General features: G+C 49.3%; 1 protein-coding gene across 2 annotated transcripts in view; it reads right to left on the reverse strand.

Moving 5' to 3' along the window:
• The window catches only part of Slit3 (slit guidance ligand 3), a 593,809-nt gene that overhangs the window by 18,896 nt on the left and 556,664 nt on the right, over window positions 1–18,249 (reverse strand). For both annotated transcript variants that reach the window (XM_075941332.1, XM_075941331.1), the window contains 5 exons: window positions 17,641–17,738; window positions 11,842–11,981; window positions 8,170–8,263; window positions 2,906–3,043; window positions 488–728 (listed from right to left, as the gene is read on the reverse strand). In XM_075941332.1, coding sequence (XP_075797447.1) covers window positions 488–728; window positions 2,906–3,043; window positions 8,170–8,263; window positions 11,842–11,981; window positions 17,641–17,738 — 711 coding nt within the window. The remainder of the gene's footprint in view (window positions 1–487; window positions 729–2,905; window positions 3,044–8,169; window positions 8,264–11,841; window positions 11,982–17,640; window positions 17,739–18,249) is intronic.

Genomic DNA, 18,249 nt, shown 5'->3' on the forward strand with positions numbered 1-18,249 from the left:
GCCTGAGCCCCTAGGTCTTTGCAAAAGCAGCTCTCAGCCAGCTCCTCCCCTGCCTTTGTTCTTTACTGTCAGTCCAGTCCTTAGCCCTCTCCCCAGAATTTAGGGAAAGTGCCACATAAGCTCCAGAACCACTTAGCTCTTCCGGCCTGATTCCTCTCTATAGGCCAGGAGCATGTCCTCCTCTGTGCTCCCTTAGCTCCTGGCTTCTCTTTCTCAGTCATCCTGGTCCTCACTGTCCAGCACAGGAGAGTTGCAGGCATGACTTTCAAAGAATGAACGAGGGGATAACAAGGAGCTGCTGCCGCTGTGAGACTCACCAGGAGGTTTCTTACAGACTGCTCTAGGCTGGCTCAGCCCCTGCAAAGTCCAGCCCTGTCTTTGATGTTCTGGGAGAAGGGGCTAACAATCTGGGAAACCCCAGCTTTACTCTGAGGGGTGCCACACTGGGGTCCTTCCAAGGATGGTAGATGGGAGGGGAAGAACATACCTGCAGGGAGATGTTGGCCTGTGGCCGGACCTTGGCAGAGGCCAGTTCCACGTAGGAGTCCTTGCCTACGAAGTTCACAGTGATGAGCTTCTCGCACCTGGGCCCAGCGAAGCCCGGGGGACAGCGGCAAGTGGGCTCCTGCTGCACCACGATGCACTGCGCCCCGTTCTGACACTCATACTGGTCGCAGGGACTGGTCTGGAGCAGAACCATGGGTGGGGGATGCTCACAGAAGAGCCCACTGGAGAGGGGGCAGGGGTGAGAGGAGACAACCGTAGTTAAGGGGAGAGCTGAAGTGGGAAGTTCTATTCTTGCTTCTAACTGTAGTGGGTCCTCTACGGTTCAGTTTCTTCTTTCAGAAGCTGAGTCAGTGCAGGCAAAATAGCCCAGCCCAGTGGGTAAAAATGCTTGCTGCCAAGCCTGATGACGTGAGTTCAATTCCTGGGACCCACAGTAGAAGAGAGAACTGATTGACTTTCACAGAGTGCCCTTTGAGAGCTATAAGTGTGAGCACACATACACACAATAAATAAATGTAAAAATTTTAAAAAAATAACTGAATCAGATCAGGATGAAGATTTCGGAATCATCAGAACGGACTGGGGTGAGTGTGCAGAGGGCACAGACTGTGAATTAACAGAGTATGGCACAGCCAGCCAGCAGGGAAATTCTGCCTCACAAAAGAAGGCGTTCTGACACTGTGACAACAGAGAGGGGCCTTGAGAGCGCCGTGCTAAGTGAAAGGAGCCAGCCATAAAGGCCAGCACCACCTGACTGTTCAAGCAGTCGGGCTCATAGCGATAGAACTTGGAGTGAGGTTGTTAGTGTTACAGGGGGAGAATGGGGAGTTGTTGATGGGGCCGGGGTGGAGAGCTTTGGAGATGGAGATCAACACCGCAGCCGAGCTAGGGTGAATATTCTATTAAAATGATTTATTTAAACAAATTAATTTTTAAAAAATATTTATTTATTTATTTATTTATTTATTTATTTATTTATTTATTTATTTATTTATTTATTTATACAATATTCTGTGTGTATGCCTGCAGGCCAGAAGAGGGCACCAGACCCCATTACAGATGGTTGTGAGCCACTATGTGGTTGCCGGGAATTCAACTCAGGACCTTTGGAAGAGCAAGGCAATGCTCTTAACCGCTGAGCCATCTCTCCAGCCCCTAAACAAATTAATTTGAATTATGTGTGCGTGTCTGTGTGTGCATGTGTCTGTGCCCACAGAGGTCAGAGAGGTTGGATCCTTCCATAGCTGGAGATATAGGTGGTTGTGAACTGTCTGATGTGGGTGCTGGGAACCGAACTTGGGTCCTCTGTTAGAACAGTGAGCACTGTTACCTGTCAACTGTGACTATTCTTAACACCATTGAACTGTCTCCTGGGGTTCAGATGAGGGCTGGGGAGAACGCTGAGCTCCTTCTTGGCTCACTGTCTATGTCAAAGTTCATCTGCATGTTTTGTATTCATGCTACCCAGTCTGATTTCAGTCTCTGTTACGATCTATTGGCCTGTCACCTGGGTACCCTGTCCCTTTAAGAGACAAGCCCCACCCATTCCCACCACCTCTCCCCTTCCACGAGGCAAGTGGATCTCCCACCTCCTCTTCCCCCTCTCTTCCTCTTTTCTCACCCCTCCCTCCCTCCCTCCCTCCCTCCCTCCCTCCCTCCCTCCCTCCCTCCTTCTTTCCCTCTCCCTCTTCTCCCCCTTTCCCTTCCATAACCCACTAAATAAACTCTATACACAAACTCTCTCTGCATGACGTATCTGTCTGTCTTTCACCTGCTGTGGAGGCCTCGGGTGACCCGCTGCTACCCTGCTGAGACCTTGGGTGACCTACTATGATCCCTTGTGGGACTGACTGCCCCTCATGGGTCCACCGCCCCTCATGGGACTGACCCCCCATCTTTAAAAGAATAACAGTCTCTGCTCCCTAGTTTCTGGCAACCCCATGATTAGCCCTTCCAGTCAAGGTTGAGGGGGATCTGGAGCCCAGGCTGCTTTTTCTACATACTCCACAGACATCTAACCACCTGACTTAACCACTCTTACTTGACATTTCTTCTAGCACCAATTCCAGAGATAGAATCACCTCCACTTTTTTCATTGTCTTTTATTATTTGGGTCCAGGGACTGGACCTGGCCTCACATGCAGGATGAACATTGAGCTACACCCTTAGCCCTCACATCTTTTTCTGCCATTAAGATGCTACAAATGTTTTTGGTTTCCAGCCACCACACAAGCTGGTTGGCATCATCGGTTAGGTAGCATCACGCATGTGTGACAATGTGAGCGTGGACTCGAGTTTTAACTTCTACATGGAGTTGCCCTGGTTCACTGCAGGGAGCCCTGTATCCCTGCCTCCTTCTTCCAGGCTACCTTCCTTCTGAGGTGCTCCTCTGTCATACCTGAAGCCTTGGGGGCAGATGCATGAGTAGCCGTTGACCGCATCCACACACTGGGCTCCGTGGCGGCACTTGTGAGCTGTGCAGTCGTCATTGTCTGTCTCACACAGCTTCCCACTGTAACCAGGGACACACTCACACCTGGAACACAGGCAGAGAGACACTTGCTCAGGGTCTGCCCACTTGCTGGCAGGTGCTCTGGCGCCTCCCCTTGCCAAACCTCTCTCTCTCTGTGCTCTAGTTCCTGAAGGGTTCACCAGGTGCCTCTGTTACTGGGTTCCACTCATGGTGCACTGGCCTTTGCTCTCAGAGTCAAGGTCTATCTGTTGCATGGAGTGGACACGTTTTGTTTTCAGAACTGGGCTGGGGATACGGGAGGTATCACAACAGATCTGGGTCATATCTGGTTCCTTCTCCCTTAGTGTCAGACACCTGGCTGAGCACCTTCAAGCGGCATCTCATCAGATCCCCAGGGGCCTGCAGGGGAGGCCCTATCCAAAGCAGCGTTCAGAAAACACTCAAGCCACCTCCCCAAAGCCACATCGAGTGACAGCTACATTTACTGTGGCAGACGCTATCATGGTGGCCTCTCTATCTTGCACGTTCTCTCAAAGCCACTGCTCCTTGATAAGCTCTACTACTCTCGAGTGCAGTGAACACTGACTGTCACAGTGTTGTGACGGTGCAGTACAGAGATGAGGACCAAGGATGAAGGCTATGATGGCATTTGTACCACCCTCGCCTTTGTTTCATGGCTTGTTCAGATAGGCCAACTGGTCCAGCCTTCCCCAGAGAGCAGAGGGTCCACAGCCCTACCATAATTCTCTAGAACCCAAACTAAGCCTGTATGTAGCCAGACCATGCGTCTGTGGGTCATTTGTTTGAGGTCACACAAAACCGAAATCCCTGCCTAGAAACAGACCTGAGAGTAACTAGGCCTAAGGCAGCCCTACAAACACACATCAACACAGTGTTCACTTGTCTCTCTCCCTCTTGAAAGGCCTGTGTAGCAGCTCAATTCTTCTGGGCAGAGTAAAAAAAATCAAAATGCCATCTTTCCGAGGCAAAGGAGAGGTGGCCCAGGCAGGGAGTGCAGGGCAAGCAAGAGCTCTGAATTCTTAGCTTGCACCCTCAGGACCTGACGAGACAGAGAGAGAGAGAGAGAGAGAGAGAGAGAGAGAGAGAGAGAGAGAGAGAGAGAGAGAGAGAGGCTTTTTCTCCTCCCTGCCTCTCTGTACTCCTTCCCCTTAGGAACAGACACAGTGGGGCAGAATCCCAGCATCACACCAGAGCTAGGTAAGTGGATGACTAGGAAGGATTCTGAAGGTGCATGGTGGCCCTGTAGAAACGGTTCCAGAATCTGAAGCCTGCTGGGTGGACCTGTGTGTGTTCAGATCTGGTGAATTTTACCAGTATCCGATCAGTTCCCCTTTAATGGACTTCACTGGCAAATCCAAAATGTGCAACCTAGTGCCGCATCAGAGCATATTTTAGGGATGTGGTCTGCCAAAGTGTTTTTCTTTCTCTTTCTTTCTTTTCTTTTCTTTCTTTCTCTCTCTTTCCTTCCTTCTTTATCTTTCTTATTCCTTTCTTCCTCTCTCTCCCCCTCCCTCTCCCTCTCTCTCCTTCTTTCCTTTTCCTTCCTCCCTCTCTCAGGCTTTTTAAAAAAAATTTTTTTTAACATTTTTTTTTTTTTTAAAAAGATAAGGTCTTGTGACAAAGCCAGGTTGGCTTCAAACTCCCTCGGCTGACCTCAAACTCTTGACACTTACATATAGGTCTCTAAGTCCTGGTGTTAAAGTATCTGCCATCAGGGCTAGAGAGATGGTTCACCAGTTAAGAACACTTGCTGCTCTTACAGAGGTCTCAAGTTCAGTTCCCAGAACCCACATCAGGCAGCTCACAAACACCTGTAACTATCGTTCCAGTAGGATCCGACACCCTCTTCTGGCCTCTGCAAAAATTTGCACACACATGTATATACACATATACAAAATCAAAAAAAAAGTCGCGGGGGGGAGACCTAGAGGGATGCTTCATTGGTTAAGAGCACTTGTTGCTTTTGCAGAGCATTCAGGTTTGGTTCTTGGCACCCACATGGAAGTTCTCAACAGTCTACACCTCTGCTCTCAGGGTATCTGATGCTTCCTTCTGGCCTTCTTAGGCCCCAGGCACTGATTGCTATCTTATCCTGTACACAAGAAATAAAAATAAATCTTTAAAAAATGTCTGCCACCAAAACTGGCTCAGCCAGTTTTCTAAAGTAACAAAAAGTCTGATGCATTGAGATTCTGCTTCAAAGCTTTAGCTGCTGGTAAATCTGGGCCTGGAGGAGAGCTGGAAGAGGGTGGGAAGGACAAGATGATCAAGGCACAAGGACGTGAATGAGCATGAGGCTGTCAAAATGAAGCCCATTATTTTGTAAACTAGCTAAAAAAGAGTAAAACCAAAACCAAACCCCAGCCTTGGCAGGCATTTGAGTTTCGTTACTTGGATGCAAAAGAGCCCCAGAGAGCAGCTGAAACGAACAGGCCCTCTGCAAGGCTCAAAAACATCTCGTCAACATTTAACAGGATAAAAATCAACCTTTAAAACATGAAGTTCAAGGCAACCGATGAGTAGGGAAGCTACTTCCACTTCTAAAGTCAGTGGTGGAGGCCTGGAGGCTAGAGTATCTACAGACTTCTGTTGGCATGGCCTTCTTAGACGTTAATGAACAAAGAAAACACTTAAGGATTTTGCCATTAAAAAAAAAAAAGCACTGGGCAGTGGTGGTGTACAACTTTAAGCCCAGCACTTGGGAGGCAGATGTGAGAGGATCTGTGAGTTTAAGGCCAGCCTGGACACACACACACACACACACACACACACACACACACACACACACACACACACACACACAGTGCAGCCACAGGGAGCGTGTGTAGGCACTACATTCCGAACACTTTTCCACGAGGTATGGGTTTGAGCACCTTGCTCTGCTCGTCACAGCAGGGACTACATAACCCTTCTCAGGTTGCAGAAGCAGCAGGTGGTGCCACTTCAACTCCTGTTGTTTGCAAACATTTTGCTGTATCTTCCCCGTTGATGATGCGATCTAGTGACCGTGGACCAAGGACACCTGGAGTATCTGGGTCTAGCTGAGAAGTCAGATGGACCTGGGTTGATGTGCAGCCCCTCTTCTCTCTTAGCTCCTAGGCAGCTGGGTCTGTGTCACTGGGTTTGGGCTGTGGGGGCCCCAGTTTTTCACTACTGAAAGCATGAGGGGGTTCATGAAACCAGGTACAGCATGGAGTTTTCAGTGTACACGAGTCAATGGGATCTTTGCTATTTTCAGGGTCTCTGGGCAGATCTGCCTGACATTGAAATCTCATGAAAGAATCTCTAAAGATAAGCGAAGGCCATCCCAAGCACATCACCCTCTCTCAGTAATGTCGTGCTAGGCTGCTGTGGGATAGCAAATGTTTGATGATGGCAGGGGAGGAGACATAATAATAAAATGCCTCATTGGGAGAATGGATTATTGTTTAAATGCATTTGAATATAAAAACTACCATTACCGTGTTGGTTTATATAGACTTTCTGAGACACTGTCTCCTAGGAGACATGATATAGAAATAAGAGGACTCAAGGAAAGCTTGGCTAGTGTCTCTTTTCCTGTATTGTCCCAGACTCAAGGGCCCTTGGTTATAGCAGAGGGTGAGGTTTTCAGAACAAACATCAGAGGCTCATGAAAATTCTATGGCAGCTCTGACTCTCGGTGTCCACACCCACCCCTGACCAGTTTCCATGGCCTGGTATGTTCTTTCAAAGTCCATGCCCTCTAAGTCTGCTGTCCGTCCACTAGACCTTGGATGATACTCTTCTCCTCATTCGGTGTGACTGAGGGCTAGTCACTACTCATTCCCCTCCCTGGCACCCCCACAGCCCTTCGTCTGACAGTCTGGGCGTCTCTGCTTTGGGACCAAGCGTGAATTTGGCATGTTTCCTATCTCCAGGTTGCACTTCACAGAGTTCTGTCCACTTGCAGAACACAGCCTTGTATTTAGGAAACAGAGGCTCTCAGCTGATGTTGGCTCCTGGGGTTGGGAGGAGTCTGGGGGTTGCCCTCAGGTGACCCGCTGCTCCTGAAACTCCTTCCTAGCATATGTCAGAGGGGCATAAGCAGCTGGATGGATTAGCTCAGGGTGGCATTCAGAACCGCGGTGCCTTCCTTTATCTTGGCAAAGCCAGAGGCCTCACATCTCTTCCAATTGCCCTGGAGATGAACAACAGGCCCAGGGTTTTGCAACAGAAAAGGATAATAGAGATCTGGGGAGGTGGGTCAGGGGGTAAAAGGTTTGCTGTGCAAGCCTGAGACCCCAGGTTCAGACCCCCCAGACCTCCCACTAAAGCCAATCGCGGCACTGCAAACTTCAGGCTTAGAAAGTGATCCTCCTTTAATATTCCACAACAACCTGTGGCCTAAACACATGCCACGGTGGTGAGAGCACCCACTCACATGTACCACACACACACACACACACACACACACACACACACACACACACACACACACTTACCACACTCACACACATACACACACAGAGAGAAAGGAAAACAAGACACGATATGGGAAGATACACTCAGATTCAAGCACTGGGTGGGCTTCTCTGTCTGTCTCTTCCTAACTCTACAAATTCTTCATGGGGACCCCTAGTTGGCTCTGCTGCTGGAGATGGAGAATATTCCACCAACGGCAGTAACTGCTGAACTTAGTCAGAACTCCTGGTTCCACCACCTCCCTCCCACAGGTGCAGTCTAGCAAACTTTCCGTGGCCATGGGGAAGCAGGACCATGAAGGTGACCCACCACAAGGGCTACACATTGGGCAGGTGAGCAGACACCTTTCAGACGGTGCATCAACCTTTGATGGTTCCTTCTGTGAATGGTCCCTCCTGTTCAGCTCTGGGAAGGAGAGAGACACTAAGAGAGGAGAAGGAAAAGGGAAGGGGAGAGGAAGAGGGAACATATCCATCTCTTTATCTGTTTCTATCATTAGAAGAATACAGAAAGGAAAAAACTATAAAAGATAAAGGCAACTTGTGGAAATATGACCAGGCCTGGGTCAGATAGAGATGCATATGAGTACAGTGGGGAGGAAGATGGGGTGACAGGCTGTGCAGGGGGAGACAGACACTACCTGACTCAGAATCTCAAACCCCAGCATTGGAGCCAGACTCCTCAGGGCTCCGTGCCAGGACATGAGGCCGGCCGGTCGGCCTTACCTGAATCCTTTGTCCAGGGAGATACACTTGGCCTCGTGTTGACAGAGGTTCAGCTCAGGCACACAGTAGTCGATCACCTCATCACACAGCTCCCCTGGAGATCACGGGGAAGAGAAATTAGGTGTCTGGGAGGAATCTGGAGGTCACCAAGGCCACAAGGTCCCACTTTTCACAGTCGAGACCATAGGTCATGGATACCAGAAGCCCTACATTCTTCTCTTGGTAATATCATCTCTACTGGATTCCTGATTCAGTTTCCCTGACTCAGAAATAAAGAAAAAGGAAAAGAAAAAAGACACCATATGGGAAGACACACTCAGGTACCCGAGTGACAGTGAGGAGGTCCCTGGGGTCTCTCCTGGACACTCAGCAACGTCTGGCTGATTTTCTTGACATTTCTGGAGCCGTTGCACCTGAAGCCACAGGTCAGACCCTGGCCTAGGCCTATGCATATTGATATTTTTCCTATTTGCCATCTATTTATTGGGTATCTTCTACATGCGAGGCACGGTACCAGGTGCTGGGAACACGACACTGACGAGTTTTATCCTCTCCCACTGTTTAGTGAGAATAGTCCGCAAACAGGCAGGCAGTTACCACCCACAGGTGTGAACGCCATCATGACAGTGAACTGCGGACACAAAGACGGGGACCCACAGCCTTGTTCAGGGGGCCAGGGGAAGCTTCCTGGAAAAAATGAACCAGGCATGTGATAGCTGCTACAGTCAAGAAAGCCAGGTGAATGTTTCAGAGAAAAAAAATGAAGGAGATTGTAGTTCTGATCTCTGGATATAGTACCTTTGAAGTTCACAGCGCTGCAAAATGCCAAATGTATCCTAAGTAACCAGAGATGGTGAGTGTGGATAAATCTGATAAGCCTGCATCACCTGAAAAATCTGTGTTAGGAATGTAGTTATAGGGAGAGGAGGAAGGACTGTATCACAGAGCAGTGCATGAGTTTAAAGCCAGGATTTTTGTTTTTATTAAAATTTTTATTTGTTTTTATTTTTATTCAGGTGTTTTGCCTGGACTATATGTCTGTGATGACATGCATGCCTGGTACCTGTGGAGGCCAGTAGAGGGCATCAGATCCCAAGGACTGGCATTAGAAACAGTGGTGAGCCCCCATGTGGGTGCCGGGATTTGAACCCAAGTCCTCTGAAGGATCAGCCAAAAACCTAGGAAAAGATGATCTAAGACAGAAAAACTTCTAACCTTGGAAGCTCTTTTCAGAAGGCCAGGGGTTTGGAGTCAGGAGCAAATAGGAGACTAACAGGGACAGGAAGTATGAAGGTGGTTGGTCAGTGATGGCATGAGATACCACGTCAGAGACTGAGCCCCACCCTGCCCTGAGCTAGACCTGAGCTGTACCACTCATATCTGCCCAGGAAGAGGCCTCCTCCCCGTCCTAGTGCCCTGCAGAGACTCGGGGCCACAGACACATGTCTGGGTAGGATGTGGACGCTTCTTACGACAGAGAAGCCACATTGCTCCTGTGGTGGGCTGAAAGAAAATAGCTCCCAAAGGGAGTGGCGCTATTCAGAGGTGTGGCCTTGTTGGAGGAAGTGTCACTGTGAGGGTGGGCTTTGAGGTCTCTTTGCCTCAAGCTCCCCTCAGCGTGACAGTCAGTTCACTTTCTGTTGCCTTCTGACCAAGATGTGGCCAGTACCATGTCTGTTGACACTCCAGCAAGCTAACGGCCATGAGGATAATTGACTGGACCTCTGAACTGTAAGGCCCCACCTCAGTTAAATGTTTCCTTTATCATAATGTCTCTTCACAGTAGTAGCAAACCCTAAGACGGCTCCCCCGCAGGTGTAAGCTGCCACACACCTGCAGTAGCCTGGTCACTTGCAGATCAGGCAGGGCTGCCCTGGGCAGAGGGCTCACCTCAGCTCCCTGCCTCCATGCCCATCTGCTTGCTGGGATTTTTTTTCCCCCGAGATAGGAAAAAAAAAAAGCTCTGTGTAGCTTTAGAGCCTGTCGTGGAACTTGCTCTGTAGGTCAGGTTGGCCTTGAACTCAGAGATCTGCCTGCCTCAGCCTCCCAAGTGCTGGGATTAAAGGCATGTGCCACCACCGCCTGGCATGCTGGGATTTTTTTTAAAGTCCATCTCTGCTACAGAGCCAATTTGAGCCTCTCTACTTACCCCTTAGTTGCTGGCATCATGATTGTATTTTGGCACTGAGCATAGCAAAGGTTTGATGTTGCACAGGGCTCTCTCTTAGGTAGGCAGAAGCCCTGAGCCATGCCATAGACTTAATGTCAGAGTTCTGCATATAGTGCATACAGTAAGTGCCCCCAATAATGGTTGCCTGTTGCCAATACCAATTCTTGGCTATCACCACGCTCTCAGCAGAGGGTGAGAGGAAGGGCATATGGACGTTCCCCTGCACATGCTCCCAGTACAAGGCCTTGTCTGCACCAGGAAGCTTGGAGCGAGTAGAGTGGATGGTCTTTCCCAATGGCCTTGGTTATAGGTTCAAAATTATCCTTGGGAATCCCTGGCTCTTGAGCTGAGGGCTTGACAGCTAAATCTTAGGAGGAGCAAAGGGAGTTTCTGTGCTCCTACCTCTGCAGGCACGACAACCTGGACACCCCTTCCCCCCTGCTCTGCTTCACAGAGCAGCTGGGCTCCATGGATGAGCACAAGGGAGCCCCCAATAGTACCATCACATTTTCCCTTTGTCTTAGGTTTGCATTTCCAAGTGACATTACTTAGAACACAACATATCTAGGTCTGTAATGGTGCTGCGGGTGGCGTAAGAAGTCTTGGGGATCAAATACACTGGGAAGAGACACACACAGCACCCCTTAAAGCAGGAATGTTCACAATGCCACCATGTCTCTTAGAGTCACAGCTCCAAGGAGACGGCTATTCTTACATGTAGTGTTTTTCAGATTTTATAATTATTACTGTTTTCTAAAACCACGGAGTTAAATTCTGTGGGTTCATTTTTCAAAGAATTCATGGACGCGTAGTCTGGGATATGTCACTTCAGCTTGACTTCAGCACAAAGAAGTCTGCTTGCATCAGTTGGTGACATTTTGCTTCCCAAGCAAAAGGAGTATTTAAATATCCTCATGAGGGCTTGTGGATGTAGGAAACAGAGGTGTTGGGTTTTGGTGGTGGGTGGGTGGGTGGGAAGACATTCCAGAGGAACCCGTCCCATGGGAGCCTTCTGTGTATCCGCCAGCCGGGTAAGTTCTGCGCTGTGGTCTCACAACCCTCCTGCCCCCGACTTTTCCTCCCACGCAAGCTCATGTTTCTCGGCCTGACCTTAAGCCTCTTCTGAGAAGGAACTGGGTTTTGCTCAGTTTTGCATTCCCAGCTCCAAGAAGAGCGCGTGGGGGACAGATTTCCAGAACTAAACAAAGCCCCAACTGTGACCGCACCTCTCTGCCCAGCCTCAAACATGCGGGGTTCCCAAAGGAAGGGGTGGCCATAAGCGCCGCACAGGCAGGTGTGAGAGCCTCAGGAGTACGTTCCAAAATGGGAGGAGCAGCAGCGGGACAAACCACAGAGAGAGTACTGGCGGGGGGGGGGGGGGGGGGGGGGGGGGGGGGGGGGGGGGGGGGGCTCTGTCTCCCTCCTCCTTCCAGGATGTCACTAAGAAAACCCACCCCACCCCACAAACACACCGGCACGAGCGTGTCTCCCTTGACGGTTACCTGTGTAATTAGGTGGGCACACGCATGCGTAGTTGTTGATCCCGTCCACACAGGTGGCATTGTTTTCACAGTCGTTGTCCTCACAGTCATCCGGGTTGATCTCACACCGTTGTCCCTCAAAGCCCAGCGGGCAGGAGCAGCTTTAGGGATGTGTGTGCAGAAAGGATGGGATTCCATGGTCAGGGAAGAGGGCAGGGTTGAGAGGAAGGCAGGAAGGGCAGGGGACAGAAAACACAAGCATCAGGTCTCTCTGCTGGCTGGAGGCCTCACACAGCACAGTGGACCCTGAGGCCTTGGAGACCCGACTAGGAAGACACTTAGGAACCTGCCAGGTCCTTTTGTCTAGCTACTCATTTCCAGGCAGTGTTCTGGTCCCCTACCTTGCTTTATACCAGCAAAGCCCCTCCACCTCGCCACAGCTGGAAGTGGTTTCCTGGAGATGGCTTAAGTCCCTACAGCTGTATTTGAATCCTCCTTTCCTTTGGCTTCTCTGTGGAGTAGACAGTGAGGAGAGGAAAAGCACTCCCCATAATGTTTCATCCTAAGGCAAACTTTCCGTATCGAGGGGTAAATTGGGCATCTTGGTCAAGGTCGCGGCTCTGCAGCTAGGCCTGCAGGGAATGCATTCTGGCCTGGCACTTTCCAGATGTCTGACCTTGTGTATTGATAAGACCTCATGATATTATATATGCAACCGAAACAAGTGGAAGGGGAGACAACTGATGTAGGAGGGTCTTTATCTGTTGCTTTCATTAGTTAATTAATAAAGAAAACTGCTTAGCCTGATAGGTCAGAACATAGGTAGGTGGGGAAGACAGAACAGAATGCTGGGAGAAAGAAAGCAGAGTCAGGAAGCCACCACGAGCTCCGGCCCAAGATGGACGTAGGCTAGAATCTTTCTTGGTAAGTCACCATCTCGTGGTGCTACACAGATTATAAGAAATGGGTTAATCAAGATGTGAGAATTAGCCGATAAGAGGCTAGAACTAATAGGTCAGTCAGTGTTTAAAAGAATACAATTTCCGTGTTATTATTTCCGGGCTAAGCTAGCTGTGCGGGATGAAAAGTAGGCCTGCTTGCCTCCTCACTACAGACAACACAAGAAGGCACTCGGTATACTTAGCTCTAGACAAAACCCACCAGAACCATCTCCCCTACTGCTATGTCTGCCCTGTCCCACCACCCCAGCCTCTGAGGAGCTGGAGTGGGAGGACTCCTCTCTTGCCAAGACCAAGGACCCTTTGTGAGCGCATCTCAAAGGACACCAATCGGCAGGTGCGCTTCTTTCATCCGCCTCTGCTGCAGAACATCTGTTTGAGATTTCCTCCCCGCCCCATCCCTGCCAAACCCTGCTCACAGGAGTGGGCATGTGAGGTTAAATGAGAACACATCAAGCCTGGGCAGTGAAGAAGCCACAGGATAGGAAGTGTGGAGGGGTGGGTGGGAGCTAGGGTCTGATGAAGGGCTTTTGTGAAGTTCCTTCTTTTTCAGGGCCTAAGTTCGGGTCAAGGAGCTGTGGTCATCCCCGGAAATGGCTCAGGCTTTAGACCTGAAGTCCAGGCCTCTATTCCGAGACTGCTCTGATTTTGGATATAGATGAAAAAAAGTAAACTAAAGAGAAAACAAATTTCATGGCCCCAGAATCCTACTTTATTCATCTCCTTACAACCTGAAAACCGTATCACTTTTTCTGCAACAGTGCAAGGACGTTTGAGGGTTGAGCTAATGAATAACAGAGCAAAATGATCCTTATTCCCCTTCCTGTTATAGACCCAGGGTATCATGAAATGGGCCAGTTCTTTACAGTCACACAGGGGCAGGTACTCCACGATCCTAAACAAGCAGTAACTGTTATTCGTAGATGTAATGGTCAGAGGGAGGGTGAGGACACATCAAAGTCTCTCCTGTCCTTATCAGGTACCTTGAAGGGCTTCTTCAAGCTGAAGCTTTTTACACAGCGGATTGTGACCCCATATGGGCTCCTATAACTGAACGTAGGGATCGTGAAAATTCTGGCAACAGCAAAAGGTTCCTGAACGAACACGGTCCAAAATTTAATTAAAAATCAAATGCATAATGAATCCCAGGTGTTTGTGGCAGCGCTGGCTGGTGCCGCTTCACGTGACGTCTCTGCAGCTTTGCTTCTGAGCATCCGTGTGCACTCTGCCCCGCGCATGCTGTCACGCCATGGTGTTGCAAACACCTCTGCTCAGACGGGAGACTCCTGTGTGCAAGGAACTGCAGTGTTTTAACTGCACACATGCAGTCTGAGTGCAGAAAATGTGGCTATTAATGCAATTTTAAAACTGAAATAGTTAAGGATTTAAAAAAAATATTTCCCTATCACCACCCCTCATTAATTTGGTGTATCTCTGGATTGGATTGGATTAGAATGTCAAAGCCCATGGCTTAGGGGGGGTCACAGGCTTAAGGTGGGAACCTTTTTACTAAGTGGACATGTCTTGAAATGCCTCCGGATACTGATGTCTAGACCCCTAGATTAGAATGACTAGCAAACTTGGGCGGTCAAAGTGCCGAGGATAAGGGATAGTTGAGTATTCAGCCCCAAATAGGACATTGACATCAACTGTCCCTGACGCTCATCAGGGAACATCAAGGAAAGGGAGGTGGAAAGAATAGAAGAGCAGGAGGAAGGCAGGAAGTGTTGCGAAACTGTCCTTCCGGGATGACAGGGCTGTAAAGCTCCCGGACTCCCAGCGGTTCCACAGACCCACACACGATCTGCACAAGAGCAGGCCGGTCATCATCCCAGCACGGGTGGGAGAGGATACAGTCCTACCTGTCCTACCTGAGGAGCTATGGGCGACTGATGGCTGCAGGGAGGAGGGTCATTTTTTCTGGGGTATGGCTGTTGGTAGGCTGCCCAGGCCCTGGTGGATGGCCCCACACCCATGCACAGGCAGGTGGTACTAATTGGGCCAAACGGGATTTGAAGGTAGGAAGGCAGAGGTATTAGTAGAGATCTTGGCAGAGTGGGAGAGGGTTATTTGGGTTGGCTGTGATCAAGAGACATTGTACACACATACAAAACTGTCAAGGAAAGAATAATACTCTAAAAATGCCACTGGAGTTGCTGCCGAACGTCGTAAAAAGTTGTTAAATGGATTTTGGCTTGGGTTGAGTATAGGATTTCCAACAAATTTCTGAAATAGCCCTAACTATATTTCTGCAATTTTTTACTATGTCTTTATGCAAAGTGTCATTCTAAGAATTGGTGATTTTAAAATAAAAGTATCTATCTATTCTAAAAGAACATTGAAGGTGCTTTATGTCCTACAATCCAAAATGTTTAGCCAACATTTAATCTTATCAGTATACAAATTTGCCCTTGCCTTTAATAAATAGTAAATATATTTTAATAGATATTTAATAATATAATTATTAATAATATATAATATACACCCCAAGGAATTGTTTAAAAATAAATTTAAAATTTTTTATACCTGGGTATAAAAGTATATAACTTTTTCATAGAATTTACATTAAAAATATTTTATGTGTATGGCTGTTTTACTTGTATGTATGTTTGTACACCATGTGAATGCAGTACCCAGAGACACCTGAAGAGGGTGTCGGACCACTGGAACTGGAGTTGCAGACTGTTGTGAGCTACCATAAGAGTGCTGGGGATCAAACCTAGATCCTCTGCAAGAGTAGCCAGTGTGCATAATTACTGAACCATCTCTCTAGCCCTGACTGTTCATATACTTTTATAGGTGGGGTTGAATAAAAATATTCAGGGCAAAAAGGGGTCATAAGTGGAAATAATTTGAGAGGCCCTGGCCAGGGCAACTCCAGGAGCAGTTAGCTAGCTAGCAGTGAGACCTTGTTCAGATTTTGAGGTCTCATTTTCCTTTTGGTTCTTCTGTATGGTTAACCCTGTGGTCTTTTGTCTGTCTATCTATCTGTCTGTCTGTCTGACCATCCATCCATCCATCCATCCATCCATCCATCCATCCATCTATCTATCGTCTACCCATCTATCTACTGGCTTGCTTGTTTTACGATTTTTGCAGAAGTGCTCTGCAGCTGAGCTATACCATCAGCTGGCCCTGGCCTCCGCTCATTTGGCGAGCAGGCAATGCAGCAGGACACAGTAGCACCTGAGTGGAGAGGGCAGGCGATGCTTCTGGAATTCTGACACTCTGGTGGTGTTTAGAGGACTGTGGTACTCTAAAAGTGGTAGGCTGAAGTACAAACCCTCTGGACCTCAGATGTGACCTTTGTTGGAAATGGGGCTGATGGTGAGTTAAAGTCAAAGGAGTCCCTAATCCTTGTAAGAGGACAGCTATGGGGAGACAGGCATAGCCCTGGTGCCCTGTGACGATGGAGAATGAAGCTGGAATGGTGCAGCTATAAGCCAAGGACTGCCCAAGATTTTCCGGTAAAGCAGAATCTAGGATGCCCACTCCCATTGGTTTTAGGAAGAGCTGTGTCTTGAACACAAGTCCTCCAACTGTAGAGCCTGTTCCCATTGCTTTAAGGCTCCCTGGGCAGCTGGGAAGTCGTAGGCACTGACTCCAGGATTGAAGAGGTGCTATGGAGCTATTCTTTATAAACCCCTCCCTACTGTGTCTCTGCCTGTCTGCCTGTCCCAGTGCAATACTGCAGCAGAAGGTGGATCCTCCTGGGAGCACACACAGACATGCCACCCCCGACATCTGCCTCTGCCCCAACCTTTGGCCCCAGTCCCCAAGTCCCGTAGATCTGGACATTATGTCTTTCATAGTTAAGTTTCCAGTTTATATGAAAATTGTCCAAGACCGAGGGCGAAGCGGGACCTTGATGAACAATCACCCTCAGGGAACCTGCCCCCAAAACAGGACCCTGTCCCAGGCCCGAGGGGGGCAGAACCCACTTTCAGCCCTGGACATACACTTCCTGACTGGGGCCACGATGGTCATCTCCTCTTTTCTTGGTGAACAGGAAGTGGGTGGTTTGCCTGACTCAGGCAGGAACAGGAAGAGCGCCTGAGTCCCACTTTTCAGGAGTCATGGTTAGGTGGGGCTGGCTTGGCAGGCGAATGCATGGGCCAGCTGGGTTCTCTGGAGATTTCCTCCCCAGACCACACAGCAGCCTCGGCTGGAGGGCTTTTGATAGTTAATTATGTGCAATTTGAGGTCTGACCAGAGCCTGCCTGGTACCAGGGTCTCATCTTTATTGTGAAGGGGCTGCTGCCCAACCCGCTGTGCTGGGGGAGCCCCTTCCCAGGGATCTGCTTCTGCTGGGGTGACTGCTGGGGAAACTGCAGCACCTGGGAGCTGGTGGGGGACAGATGGGCCAGAGGCACCACCCCATTCCTAGGAGTTACTGTCTAGCATGAAAGGACTAGAAGCATGATTAGAAGACCAGGCTATGTGACCATTAGCCTTTGTGCCTCAGTTTCCTTCCTGCTCAATGCAGAGAGGTATGAAAAGGTTTAGCAGAGACAGTGGACGTGTAGTTGTCACCTGGCACACAGAAGGCGACAGCAGTAGTTCCTGTTATTTGTGACACAGGAAGAGGAGGGACCACCGGGTGGGTGGGTTTCTTGGTCAGGGTCCCATCCTATGATTTTAGCATCATCCGCAGCCTCCCTTGGCTCAGAGAGTGGAGGCTGGCACTTAGATTCGAATCCCTGCACCCGTACTCTGCATCTCTGGGGAGAGTTTATCCTTAGATGCCTCAGTTTCTTCCTGGGTAGAGAAGGGATAATGCTTCCCCCACTGACATCATTCCCATACAGGAGTCGGGCCCGGAAACTCTCTGAGAAGACAGAAGGTCAGGGCTGAGTATTACCTGAACCCATCTTTGTGGCTCTCGCTCAGGTGGCAGGTACCTCCGTGCTGACAGGGGTTCTGGATGCAAGTGTTGATAGGCACGGTGCAGTCCTTGCCCTGAGGAACAGACAGGGGGGAAATGTGTCTGGTGAGTGCAGCCTCTGACGACTGCGACGACCCAGGAGACCCCAGGGAATTCCTAGCAGCCTCTGGGATGAAACCAAGATGAAGTGAGGAGGTCAGTACAAGATAAAGGGAGTCACTGCTGAAGGGGAGGGATGTTGAGAGTGCAGAGTTCAGGCTCCAGCAGGACCAATGCCCAGAGCTCACAGGCTTCTCTGTCCTAAACTGTGGGGCATGAGTATGGGTGGGGGATCCAGGTGAGTTTGGTTTGCAGCTCCTCCTCTTTCTGAATCATGGTGGGCCCAAGCCCTTTAACCTGTGATGGGGTTATTATGAGAATGACACGGGAGATTTCACGGAGGGAGGCACTGTGTATAATGTGACATCCTTGGCACACAGTAGGCGTTCTGTAAAAGCTAACGGGTGTATTGCTATGTGTTTCACTGAGGTTTAAATATAATCCGTAACCTGAGCAGGGGGCCTATAGTATAACCTGTAGATCCAT

Source organism: Microtus pennsylvanicus, chromosome 11 (assembly GCF_037038515.1).
Source record: "Microtus pennsylvanicus isolate mMicPen1 chromosome 11, mMicPen1.hap1, whole genome shotgun sequence".
NCBI lineage: Eukaryota > Metazoa > Chordata > Mammalia > Rodentia > Cricetidae > Microtus > Microtus pennsylvanicus.